Source organism: Spea bombifrons, chromosome 2 (genome assembly GCF_027358695.1).
Source record: "Spea bombifrons isolate aSpeBom1 chromosome 2, aSpeBom1.2.pri, whole genome shotgun sequence".
NCBI classification, from domain to species: domain Eukaryota; kingdom Metazoa; phylum Chordata; class Amphibia; order Anura; family Pelobatidae; genus Spea; species Spea bombifrons.
The window spans coordinates 27,843,542-27,857,116 of record NC_071088.1 but is presented as its reverse complement, the minus strand read 5'-3'; the positions used below and the strand labels follow the sequence as shown (position 1 = coordinate 27,857,116).

The window sequence follows — 13,575 nt, the reverse complement described above, 5'->3', positions numbered from 1 at the left end:
GTTTTACTAGTAAATATTCATGTAAACAATTTTTTTCATATGTAATAAATGCTATGATTGAGAAAAATATTTTTTTTTATTATTTCCTTTTATTTGCCAACCTGCCCCCCAGTTATGCACATCTGCCCCTGGCTTGCCACTCTGCCCCCAGAAATGCCTTATACCCCCCTATCTGCCACTCTGCCTCCAGAAACACCTTATACCGCTATGTCACTCTGGCATATAGGGGGTTAAAAGGCATATTGTTTCGGTAGAGTGGCATATAGGGGGTATAAGGAATTTCTGGAGGCAGAGTGGCATATAGGGGGTTAAAAGGCATATCATGAGGCAGAAAAGCCTTATGCCACCCTATATAACACTCCCCCCCGCCCCGACTTACCAGTGGTTCTGACTCCCTGGTGTCTAGTGGGGGAAGCGGGTGGAAGCCAGCGTTAGTTCCGGCGGGGCTTCTATGACTGAGCACCGGAAGGTCAAGGACTCCGATGCTCAGTCATAGAAGCCTTGGCGGAAGTGCCAGCAGCAGCGGGGGTTTTCTGCGTCCATCGTGCCGACGTTCGCCGGCTGCCAGAGAGGAGAATTCCCTGCAGCGCTGTGGGGAATTCTCCTCTCTGGCAGACGGGGGAGGTCTGCGCAGTGGACGCAGAAAACCCCCGCTGCTGCCGGCACTCGGTGATAGAAGCCCTGGTGGAAGCGCCGGCAGCAGCGGAGGTTACCAGACAGTAGGATCCAGGTCCCCTGCAGCGCTGCGGGGGTTCTGGATCTTAGTCTTGTAGTCAGACCTCTATTTGAGGTCTGATTAAAAGACTACCTCGATTTATAAAAAATCCTTGTCTTATAATTAAGCAAATACGGTAATTACATTTAGAACATGGTACTACTGGACATTACAGTCTTATGAACATATATTTGTGAATATAACCATATAATTTACTGTGTGTCTCTGCAGAGTTTGACAACACACATTTGCTTGCAATTTAGTAACAAGATGGGAGAGTTAAATGATCCAAAAAGCAAATTTGTCAGAAGCACAATGAAAACAGTACTAGCTATAGGCTAATTATTTGATTGGATTGGTATCTATGATTGGCATACCTTTTGGCGTTTGACCTTAGTTTGGTATAGTACTCCTCCAGTTACCCAACCTGTATAATTTAATGATACAAGATTGACATGTTAATGGTAGATAACTATAGGTTTTTGTGCTTCATCTTTTAAACCCACTTAAAAATCATTGTTCTAGAAAGCGATGATTAATGAGTTGAAATTATGTAAGACTTTGTAATCCATTACGCACACGAGAAGAATGCTTCCATGTGTATATAGATCTTTTTTGCATGTTATACTTTTTTAGTTGGCTGCAAGGTTAAATGGGAAGTCTGAATGTTTTAAGTCAAGGTTGTATCATATAGATTACATAACCAAGCAGACTATCCTATCTTTGGGAGGCTAGCCCACCCAACCGAATAGCCCATTATTGGGAGATAGTGGCCCAGCATACGTGTCTGTAGACTTGTGGTGCTAGACACCTAGTGGCTGCCAAATAAAACCACACCAACAATACCTTCTTGCAGGTTCTAAGAATCTTCAAATGAGAGCAGTCCAGGTAACCTCTCACTTACCAAATACCCTCAACTCCCAATGTAGTCGTTGACACAGTATTTTAATTTGTATTTTTACTGTTTGTTGTCATTGCATTATGATAAAACGTGGAACACGGACTTCATAAAATCTAATCCTCCTGCAGTTTTAATGGTCTCAATGGTCCAGAAATAAAATACCTCATAGTAATACTGATTCATCAAACTTAATTTCAAATGTAAGCTTTGCGGTTTAGAGCAATACTGTTTATTAAAATGAGATATTCAAATGAGACAAGCTCAGCAGATTAAGTACAGAATGTATTAAGACACACTTCAGTGACGTGTAAAGCTGGACAGCGAAGGAGGAAGAGAGGACAGAGGATTGGGAGGCAAGAGGACTATGTTTTAAACTTTTACACAAAGGAACATATAAAGACTATAAAGGATGAAGGGAAAGCAGCTAGATAGATACAAGCAGATTTCCGATAAAATATTGGTGGCGTGTTCCAAGAAATCTTGTGCAGTTGATGATAAAAAGTAGATCATCGTCACAGATCACGTGGTGGTGTGACTTTTAAGTTTACAAGGTATTAACATACTCTGGGAAATGCTCCACATTCTACTTCTTAAGGGAGGCAGAAGGTGGTGGATCTGGGTTGGGGAATTAACTAAATCATGTAAAACGTTCCATCTTCCTTGAACTTGTCTTCGTCTCGTGGTTTAGTGTATACGTTTTTTTTATGTAGATTTGTATGAACTACGCTTTCATGTCCAGTAAACATCACAGAACAGCATGATGTTTGCTTTGATTACATGTACCACAGCATGTACATGTAATTTTTTTTTATAGGTGCACCTTTTCAGACCTGTTCTGAAATTCATTTTGATTTTTACATATTTCCGAAAATTACCATCCTAGGCAAAGTGCTGTCATCCAATGTTTTGGTTTTTGTTTACATAAAGAGTGCTTAAAAAGATAATCACTGTCTACAAGAGTACTTTGGTAAATTAGCAAGTATTGGATGTTTCTTTATATAATTACACTTAAGCAAATTTTATGAGTAGCCTGCAAACAATTGTTTTGTTCTTATGGAATATACCATTGATTCTCAAACTGTGGTCTGCAACCCCCTAGTGGTTGCATTTCAGATTGGAATAAAGCAGGAGTGCGAGGATATTTCGTTTAGGCTGTGCCCATAAAAAGTCACATTTTGGCAACCGTGTGTTGGTGGCAACAGATTGTGGAACCTGTCGTTTGGGATTCCGACACACATTTCTTTTAAGAGACAAGTAGTGAGAAGCTTTCTGTCCGGTGACAAACCAAGAGACAAAAACTGAGAAAGGATTGGAAAGAGATATGAATAAATCCAATATAGACATACAGAAAGATGTAGAAACAGACACACAAACAAGTGTACTTACTAAAGGGCTAGTGAGTTTGGAGTCACGGCAAGTTTGCAGTAACAAAGCCACCAAAATTAGACTTACTACTACCTCCTTGCAGTTACACTCAACTGGCAGTGACCTAAATCTACATCAATTTGATGGTACACTTGAGTTAAACATAAAAAATAAAATCAGACCAACTTTAACCAAGGAGACCAGCAAGTGTCCCTCTCTTCTGCCACGTGTGTACAGCAGGCCTGGACTAGTAATTTTGCTCTGGGTGATGCATGACACCTACCTCATGCCTCAACCCTTGGAGTCGCATGGAGAGCTTTAATCCATTTACAGCAATCTAACAATAATTCTTATTGTCTTGGTGTCTTCATCTTTGACTCATGAAAAGCGCATCTATCCTGCCCCACTGTAATACGGTAAAAATATCTAGTGCCTTAAAGCAAATATAAATTAGGATAAATCCCTCATGAACACAGGTGGATTTTAGTTATTTTGATTGATTTACTCCATTTCCGAGCATTGGGGGTTTTGTGTGAGCAGTGAAATAACGATTAGCCTTCAAAATATAAATCCATTGCTGAACTATATTTCTATAGTACATTGTTGCAAAATATGATGTTATATGAATCGGTAAATAATAATTATAGATTATTTTCGGTAAAATATGCTCACAGAGAACTGTTACTTTTTTTTTCTTGCAGGAAGAAAAGGCAGAAGGGTTTATTAGTCTACCTGAATTTAAAATTGATCGAGCCAGCGAATGCCGCAAGAAATTGTGAGTAATCAATTTGTTTATGTTTTGTATGTAAAGTTGCATTAGGGAGGTATAATCTCAAAATGTGAGTTTTATTTAACCATTTCATGCACGCTTGGCCAACACTTTGAAAGCCTTTTGCCATCATAGAACATTGTGCCGTTTTATCATCAACAATGTTACTTACCACGTTGAAAAAACATGAAACTAAATAAAATACGCTTGATCCTTGTTAGATACCATTTGTAAGATAATTTATTTTATAATAATTCCAGTATTCTTTTTGAAGGTTGTTTTAATGCACTTATATTTTCCATCTCCCTTGTTTTCTTTTACTAGTGCATTTAAAGCTTGCCATCCGAAGATCAAAAGCTTTTATTTTGCTGCTGACAATTTAGATGATATGAACAGGTAAAAAAAAATGTCTGCTTTGTTTCTTGGGGTTTTTTTGGTTTTTTTTTTGCACTTTTATATAATTAGCTTAATGTAATATACCTCCTATTAAAAGTTGTTCCATTATTCCATTTTATTTTCAAATACATTTCTGCAAAACACAATTGATAAGGAACGATTGTGTTGTATTGGAATATAGGCAGCAGTAATGTTTGTTCATTAGCTGGAAAGCTTTCCCAATTCTTTGTCTAGAGACTAAAACATTGACTCAGAAACCTAGCAATCAACGGTGATACCTGAAACCTCTGGGGCAAAAATAGACTGTAACCCAGGTATGTTGTTGCAGCATACAGTCTAACCAATGGGGGATAGTTTAATTATGACATATATAGGAAAAATAAGAGATTTTGATCCTGTCTATAACCAAATTTGGATATTTATTAAATGCTGGCTTTTGTAGAACATAAATCATGGGAAATATATTCACCGTGAGACACCACGTGGGTTGAGAATTATGATGCAGACAAAGGGCTCCTAATAGGAATCTTGATTTTGCTCTAAGTGAATACGCTAAGAAGAAAGTTAAAGCAGAAGAAAAACTTCTTTATCTGAATGTAACATTAAATGTCACATAGCCTGTCATGTACATTACGATTGACACTTTTATTTAACGTGTTGCAAACAGGGCTCTTTTTTATACGGTTATGGCCTAACAAAGCTGATTTATGTGTAATGCATTCCATATTTGTTCTCTTTTGCAATTGAATTGAAACTTTGCGAATAATGCTGAAAAAGGCATATGGTAATTCCTATGAAAATAGTATAGTGTAGCTGTGTGAAGTCTTTTCACCAAATGGAGAGTTGAGTTTCAGCTCTTTAACTTTACAATACATTATGAAGACCCATAAAGAGCCTTGCATGAAGCGTTTGTGTGGCCTATACCTAATTAAGTACGTTTTCTTCAAAGCCGCCTTACACGTTGAATTATACATTATGCAGGGCCAGCTCAGTCCAACAGGCTGGTGAAACGTGCCATTGTCAGTCCTTGATAATGTACCCCTCCCCATTCCCTGCTTAAACAGTGTTGAAAATAGTGTCCTTGGCATTATATACTCCTATGTACCAGTAGCCCCAAGCGGTTGAATGTCTCATTGCATCCTCTATTGACTTAAATTGGCCCAGCAGGGGGATGCAGGGTGAAATATGCAAGCTTCTACTCGCAAGCGATGCAACTTAACGCATGATTTCGACTCTTCTGCACTCAATATATGCAAGTATGCAAAAGGCAGTTGGCTTAACTCAAGGTTGTAACGTATACAGTGAATTTTGAAGTTGGGAAATTAGTCTATAAAACAGCCAATTTTAGTTTTCTAAGTACTGCTTAATGAAGTCTAAAATGACTTTTTCACAATTGAGGTGTCACCATATGACAGATGTGTAGTAGCTGTGTAAACATCTGTCTTCTGCTTTCTGCAAAAGCCTTGCGCTAGTATTAAGGAAGCTTAGGAGATGTTGAGATGGGCAATTGTCCATTTCTGATTCAGAAGCCAACTTTTAGTTCTGCTATCAGGCTTAACTGATTTGTTGCTTAAAAGCAAATTTCCCTTGCTGCTGTTAAAATATATATGCAATGATCCATATTACACGTATAACTATTTGTCTACTGAGGACTTAATCATTTTGCTATCCAGTCGCGCAATAGTAAAGGATGAGGACTATAAATATCTGGATAACTTGTGTTAGCTGTATTGATTATGTTTAAATATTGACATTTCATGTATAATAGGTATGCATAATTAAACTCGGATTGTTCTGGTAATTATTCACAAATATATAAAATGTTAAAACCCCCAGAGGAGCATTAGCAAAACTGGAAAACGTAATATTTGCTCTTGCAGTAAAATGCTTCATTAATTCCTCAAAGGTATGCCTTGAGACTCTCTGCCGTTATGAAACTGCGAGTTAAATAAAATAACTATGCACACTCCAATTATACAAAAAAATGAAGTGTATTTTCTATACCAATGTCCCAACCATGGATGGTGTTCATCAGGGCCAAAACAAAATTCTAAGCACCTTTCCCTCATGGCATGAGATTGGTCCTGACGAAGACCATTTGTGGTTGAAACATTGGTATATAATGTGTGTGTTGTATTAATTGGAGTTTACGTGGTTTTCTATTCTCCAGTGGTTTTCATACGACGTGATATTCTATGTTTTTCGTCTCAGGATTTTGAATGTATCACGCTGTTGATAATAAGTTTCTTGGTGCAAAGCTAGATTGAATTTGGTAAAGAATAATTTTGGTTTCTTTAAAATAGCTCAATTTAGAGGAGCTCAAATATTAATGCAAACTGACTTTTTATATTTTTATTGATATGAGGTCTACATTTTACAGAAGATGTAAAGCTGTCATTACTGTATTCCCATGTTTCCATTTTTCTGGTCATTAACTTTGAATCGAATTTTAGCAGGATTTTGATTGGCTTAAAACACCAAGCAATCAGAATGTAGATGGGAAACCTTAATGGATCTTATTAGAAAACATCCATTAAGGCTCGTTTTACCTTCAAGATGTATATAGTGTTAAAAATGTAACATCTTTCTTAGTCACTAGTGGGTACAGAAATAAAACCATGATGTAACATAACATATAACATTACATGATATATCCTCAGTTATTCCGGGTCTTCGTGTTCCCGTTGGTATCCTACCTTACCTTTATGATTTTGGTGTTAAGATACCATCTTTAAAAAGGTTTCAATAATCAGTTTTTTTTATTCGCTCATTAAATAAAGTGTTGGATACGGTAATGTTAGTATAGCACTGAAGGAAACCCAATAAACCTCCTTTATCTACAGTAAATATTATCTACAGTAGATATTTTGGGTTTTTTTTAGCAAAAGAGAATAGGAAGGGATGTAATTGGTGAAAAGGACAGGATTAGTTATAAATATAACCTAAATAACCATGTTACCGGGAGGCTGCCATTGTTGACAGTCATGTGATATTTTGGATACAAATGGCTAATATGTATCTAATATGTAGCTGCCGGGAAACAAAACTAGAACTATTTTAAAACAATACAGTATTATTGAGAACACATTTCATACTAAAATGGTGGGAGTTTTCTTTTAAAAGCACCCAAAATAAAGATTTCTCTTTTTAATAACAAAAAGGTAGTTGGACTAAGACAGTATTGCAGCTAATGTTAACTTTTTGCAAGTGCGCATCACTTGCACAAGTTACTTGCCTATACTAATTTGTTGATAGCCTACGGTATACAGTGTAAAGCCTATTAGATACATAAAGAAAGCCGAGCAGTGTGTTAGCAAGTTGTACTTTGAACGTCACTCTAAAGCTAAAAAGCTGAATGTGATGCAAAGAGACGCTTTGCAATGCAACGACTAATTTTAGTTTTAATACTTGATCTTTTTTAAGCGGTACATAGAGTTTATCGTCTGGATATAATCTGTAATGTTATCCGGCTAGCAGCTTCAGAGAGCGGCCAGAGGCAGTCCTGTGACAGGGGACATCCCTGCCAAAACATGTGAACAGTCGAAGTTTAGCTTGTTCAAATAGTTGATCATGACTTGCAAATTCATGGAGTGGATCGGGTAAATAGTAAGCTAACCAGTTAAAATGTATCTATTTATGTGTACGCTCCTGATTATTTTTAATTGCTTGAACACAGTCTCAGCCTGGTACATTCCCTGTGTGATAATAGAGCGGACAGCTGTATCAAAGACGCCCAAGGTTAACTTTATTTTATAAAACATGCAATATGTAAAAAAAGCAAAACATTCAGCATCCAGCCTGACAGTCTGACTGATGAAAGTCTGTGGAGGAACGGACTTCATTAGCTTTGCCATAAAGAATCCACTCAGTGTGGTGTTTGAGCAGAGAAAGTCACATGACTGACGGGAGTAACAGGCTTCAGATCTTCAGATAAAGGGCATTTATTGGAACTAAATAAGTGAAAACCTTTTTTTTCTTAACCTCCATTACTGTATACAGCACTACATTTTATGCTCATGGGACTTTCCCTTTAAATCTTTTTTGAAATGTAATCCCATGCTCTTTAGGATCTTTTTTTTTTGGTTGGTCTTGTGAATGGGAAAAGAGCATGGCTTTGTTCTGTTAAGATCTGTAGCCTGGCTGTTGGCCGTGTTCCACCAAAACCTCTAGGATGTTCACGCTGATTAAAGTGTGCTCCGTGCTATACCAGGAGAATCAGCGTGCTGGAACAGCGGGTGTCTTATAGCAGTCAGCGGGGGCCCTGTTGTTTTATCTTCTCTTTCTGACAAACCTTTTTTGTGGATGTGCCAGTTCTTGTTGTTTGTTTCCTTTTAACAAAACAAAATAGAAAATAAAACACATTTTGGCTAAGTGATACTAACAGCAGCTGTTTAATATGTACCTGTAACTTAAAACACTAAATTCGAATACAGAATTAAAAGGTTTTGTTTGTTTTTTGTTTAATAAGTCACGCGCCTAAAGACACTTGATACATATCTTTAAGCATAGATAAGTGTCACGCCTTGTCTTATTAAAAAATCATTTAAAGGTAAGGGAATAAACATGAGCTTTCCCTTATCGCCGTATATCCAACCTGACATAACTGGCAGTGACATAACTGGCAAAAAGAAGAAAGGAAACCTGGGGAAGCGTTTCTAGTTAGGTTAAGCTTGAAAACAAAACTCAATGAGTTGGAAGTGACAGTAGTGGTGTAACGCCGTAGATAAATTAGACTCCTGAATGAAAAGGGTTTAGGATATATGACAAGCAACCGGAACAATTTTGAGTCCTATTATGGTGAAAAATAACGATTTTACATTTTTTTCTTAGGTGGCTTAACAGAGTTAACTTGGCTGCTTCTGGCTACGCGGAGCAGGAAAGGGCTAAACAGGACCAAGGTAGTTTAAGTAAGTACTCAATTTGTCAACCCAACTTGCTGCCTAATGACAAGGGGCTCAATTCAATGACTGATCTTAACTTTGCTTTTAACAGTGCTTAAAAATGCATGGATTCCGTTTCAGCTCCCTGACTGGACCCCAAATAGTGATTGCAGTATGTTATTGCATTTATAAGAATAGCGAGGGTGCGCATATATACCGTATTGGCTCGGATATAGGCCGCCCCGTATATAGGCCGCACCCTAAAAGTTTGGTGCTTTTTTAAAGAAAAAGTTTTTTTCTTTAAAAAAGCACCAAAAAAAACATGCTGCCACTCTGTCCCCCCCCCCCCGAGATATGCTGCCACTGTCCTCCCTCCCCGAGACATGCTACCACTGTCCTCCTCCCCCCCGAGATATGCTGCCACTGTCCTCCCCCCCCTCGAGATACGCTACCACTGTCCTCCCTCCCCGAGATATACTACCACTGTCCTCCTCCTCCTCCCCCCCCCGAGATATGCTGCCACTGTCCTCCTCTGCCCCCCCCCCCCTCCTCGACTTACCGGAGCAGACTCCCGGGTGTCTTGCAGGGCCGGCGGGGGACATCTACGCAATACGCGTATGCAACTTCCGGTGCCGGTACCGGAAGTTGCATACGCGTATTGCGTAGATGTCCCCCGCCGGCCCCGCAAGACACCCGGGAGTCTGCTCCGGTAAGTCGGGGGTGGGCAGAGGTAAAACGCATCGTGCGGACGGTCCGCACGATGCGCTTAGACAACCTCCCGTGCCGGCACCCCCCCCCCCCGTGGGAAGTGCTGGCAGGGGAGGCTGTCTGAGCATATCGGGGAGTAGGATGCAGGTCCCCTGCACCGCTGCGGGGGATCTGTATCCTAACCCCGCTGCCTGCCCGGCGCCTAGACCCCGAATATAGGCCGCACCCCCACTTTAAAGACTTTAAGTGGGGGAAAAAGTGCGGCCTATATTCGAGCCAATACGGTATATATATATTATAATGGATATACTTATCTTTTAATAACAGAGGGAGATTGGCGGTATATGTTCTCATATGAAAAAATACGTATCAGTGTATATCCCTCTTGTCTTAAGTGCTTAATCAGTCCACCTGAGGAGTTCTGACAAAGTAATCACTTGGTTCTCCTTCTTCACATAACAAACTTCTGCCCATTTTGCATTTTCGCTTATCTTCTTCAATGGATGTATGGTTTGTGATCACGACCACTGAAAGTGGCTACATTGAAACCAATAAAAAGCAAGTTATTCTATGTCATCTGAAGGGGTACACAGTTTTAAAATTATTTGAGTTGATAACATTCTTGCCCATACATTCCATAAAATAGAAAATGCACAAGACAAATCTAAACAAATTAAACCCAACATAGAGAGCTGAAATAAACACCCAACGCATATAGAAAAGAAATGTAAAAAATAAACCGCTAGTTGTACGATAAATTATATGCCACTGAAGTAGGAGTTACATAGATTAATTTATTGCAACAATTATAGTAACTTCTCTATGGATGGTTCTTATCCAATCATATTTTCTTCCACTTTCATTTCAGTGTTTGCCATCTAAATGTAATTCTAATTTAAAAAAAAAACATAATTCTATTAATTGAGATATAATATATGAACAAGCAAAAAAAATGATGTAACACAGATGCAAACACCAGAAAACATTAGTAGTTATATCACTGACTGTACTACATTGACAGTGATGAGCTTCAGCTGTGGCAACAACCCGGACTAACATCAGTTAGGGGTTATCATTTGATTCTATGTGAAGTGCAGGGCTTGCATGTGGAATATGTGCATGTTGGGCTTCCTAATTCTGGTGACTGGGCTTTGATTATGAGACACACTTGCTAAATGTGTATGTGCATTTGAGCATTCTTTATATTTTTGCCATGGAAGTTGAATTGTGTACTTAATCGTATGGATTTTCTTGTACTTGAATCTTATAGAATTGCGACAGGTCATTGAATTGAGTCTAATGTTTTTGAAAGCATGGAAAGAGATTGCTTTACCTGTTACTCTTACATTCCTTTAATGAAACCCATTTGTCCATGCTCAAGACTGTGCCATTTTTGAAGCAAGGATCAGTTGCCATATTGCAAATATTGTGCATCTCCCCTTACAGATTATTGGAGTGAGAGTGATCAGGAAGAGGTGGACACACCATCAACACCAAAACAAGATAGTCCTCCGCCTCCGTATGACACGTACCCAAGGCCGGCCTCGGTAAGCACGGCTTATCATTTTTTAAATGTTTCAATTACTTTGAGGATTGATTTCAATTACTTTGTCTCAGGCACACCACATCTTGTCTCTTCTCCTCAAGAGTAGTAAAGGAAAATTAAATATCAGTACACATTTACATCTGTATAATAAGAATTTGAATAGAATTCTTCTCAAAAGAACAAACATTTTTTCTGATTTGCAAGTTCCTTTGGTTTGAGATTCATAAATGCATTTCATTTTAGCTATTCTAGTTCTATGAATAAAAAGTTCTTGTTCTTACACTGTTGGAAGCAACGGTCATCATGGCTTGTAACCACAATTTTCTCTCCATAGATGAGTTGTGCCAGCCCTTTTGTGGAACCCAAGCACAACAGGCTGTCTTCTACAGAAACATCTCAATCCCAGTCATCTCATGAGGAATATCGGCAAGAAGCTGCAGGAAGCACTACAGATTCTCCTCTACGAAAAACTGCCAGTCAGCGACGTTCCTGGCAGGATTTGATTGAGACTCCATTAACCAGCTCAGGACTTCATTACCTCCAAACGCTTCCTCTTGAGGACTCTGTGTTCTCTGATCCAACTGTTGCCTCTCCAGATCACAGACGACAGTCTACGCTTCCAGCTCAAAAGTGCCACCTACAAGATCATTATGGGGACTTACCTTTGAATGAGGGAAATAGATTACAGGTAGCCAGTGGCCGTGGAGCAAAACCACGCAGTTTTACACTACCACGAGATGCTGGCTTAAGTCATTGTGCGCCGCTGTCTCCTGTCAACATTCTGGAACCAACTGAGTCCTCTCCAAAGCAGGAAACACGACTGGAACAAGCTGCCAAGGAACCAGCAAAAGCAGAGGATGCAAGTAGGTATCACATTGTCTGCATGTTGTCTGCACTTTCTATAGGTGCCACAGTGTAAAAGGATATTGTTTATATTTGCAAATGTTGCTTAAGCAATAAAATACAATGGGAGTTACTGTATGTCACAAACCCGTAATAGGGTTGGCAAAAACTCACAAGTCACTGCAAAGACAAATGGAAGCAGCACTCACTGTACCAAATTAGTTGTGCCAGTAGCTAACGCTTTTTGCATTGACTCCATTGTATTTTAGTCCAAGCAAATTGGTGCGTGTATTCTTTACTTATTGGAGTTATATAAGTTTGTTTTCCTGCATGTGGCTGGATGCCTCTATTAAAACTAGGAAGTAATGCTCCATACACATGCTCAGTAGCATTCCTGTTGACATGGGAGCATGCCTACAACTGACTGCCACAATGTCCATTGGTTCTTAGTGGGTGTGCTACTGAGCATGTGAAGCAAGTAAGTATTCTACTAACACAAAGGAATGAGAAAAAATTGTTGGATCCATGCAAAATGGGCTCCGATGTGCTTAAAAATGACTAAAAAAAGATTGTGGACTACGTTCTTTTTTTTATTGTATGTATTTAATGTGTCTTGTTTTTCTGTCCTGTCTGGTGGCTTTGAGCCACTTTCATGTAGTCTCTGCTGTCCTATCGATGCCCACGCAAGGAAGGTTTTATGGGGAAACGTTTGCATTGTTCTGTGCATGCCGCTTCTAAAACACCATGGTTCCTTACTCAGTGCAATGTATTAAGTCAATGCCTTGTGTTATTTGAAATGTGTGTTTGTAGTGCTTTAAACGTGTAGTGGTGATGCTTTTTATAACACCACAGCATTAGCTTGTGTACATTTAAGGTCAAGCATTTTAAAATGGACTGTGTGTTAATTCTACAAAAAAAACTGTAAGGAACTGGCAGTGCTTTAGAATCCAGAAAATGGCTCAATCTGGGTTTATGTCATAGAACATTTGTTAGTAAGAGAGAGATACCCGCACTGCACTGGTAAGAGCACTGTATTCTCCAGTGGACCATTTCTGCCCGTTATTTTCCCTCACTAGCCTTTTGGCTGGCAGGCAGGTGGTAACTTATTATAATGCCAACCACTGCCTGGCATTGTAGTGTAACTTTTTAAAACATATTGATATACTTTGTTGTGCACTTTTTCTCTTTTTTGATGGAAGATCCATACTGAGTTTTTGCATCCAATGGAAATGAAACAGAAAAGCGTGGTCCCTTGGCTTTTGGTTGGGGAAGTTGTTGGGCTGGTCTTTTTGCCTCCTTCCGTAGTTCCCAATTTCAGAGGGGGCCAACAAGAGCTGGCCCTTCCATTTGCTTTCTAGCAAGAGAGGGAAGGTGTTGCATATCTGTTTGGCTAGTGTTATTCTAGAAGAAGAAGACTTGGTAGTACATTGTGGCCTTACAGTGACACAAGAG

General features: G+C 39.1%; 1 protein-coding gene and 1 long non-coding RNA gene across 2 annotated transcripts in view; both read left to right on the top strand.

Annotated features, from left to right (window-relative positions):
- Positions 1-13,575, top strand: part of LOC128474878 (uncharacterized) — a 152,278-nt gene that overhangs the window by 119,062 nt on the left and 19,641 nt on the right. The gene's annotated exons all lie outside the window — the stretch shown is intronic.
- The window catches only part of CNKSR2 (connector enhancer of kinase suppressor of Ras 2), a 116,525-nt gene that overhangs the window by 83,832 nt on the left and 19,118 nt on the right, over positions 1-13,575 (top strand). Inside the window, exons 18-22 of the mRNA XM_053457286.1 lie at positions 3,683-3,756; positions 4,075-4,146; positions 8,977-9,053; positions 11,181-11,281; positions 11,615-12,143. Coding sequence (XP_053313261.1) covers positions 3,683-3,756; positions 4,075-4,146; positions 8,977-9,053; positions 11,181-11,281; positions 11,615-12,143 — 853 coding nt within the window. The remainder of the gene's footprint in view (positions 1-3,682; positions 3,757-4,074; positions 4,147-8,976; positions 9,054-11,180; positions 11,282-11,614; positions 12,144-13,575) is intronic.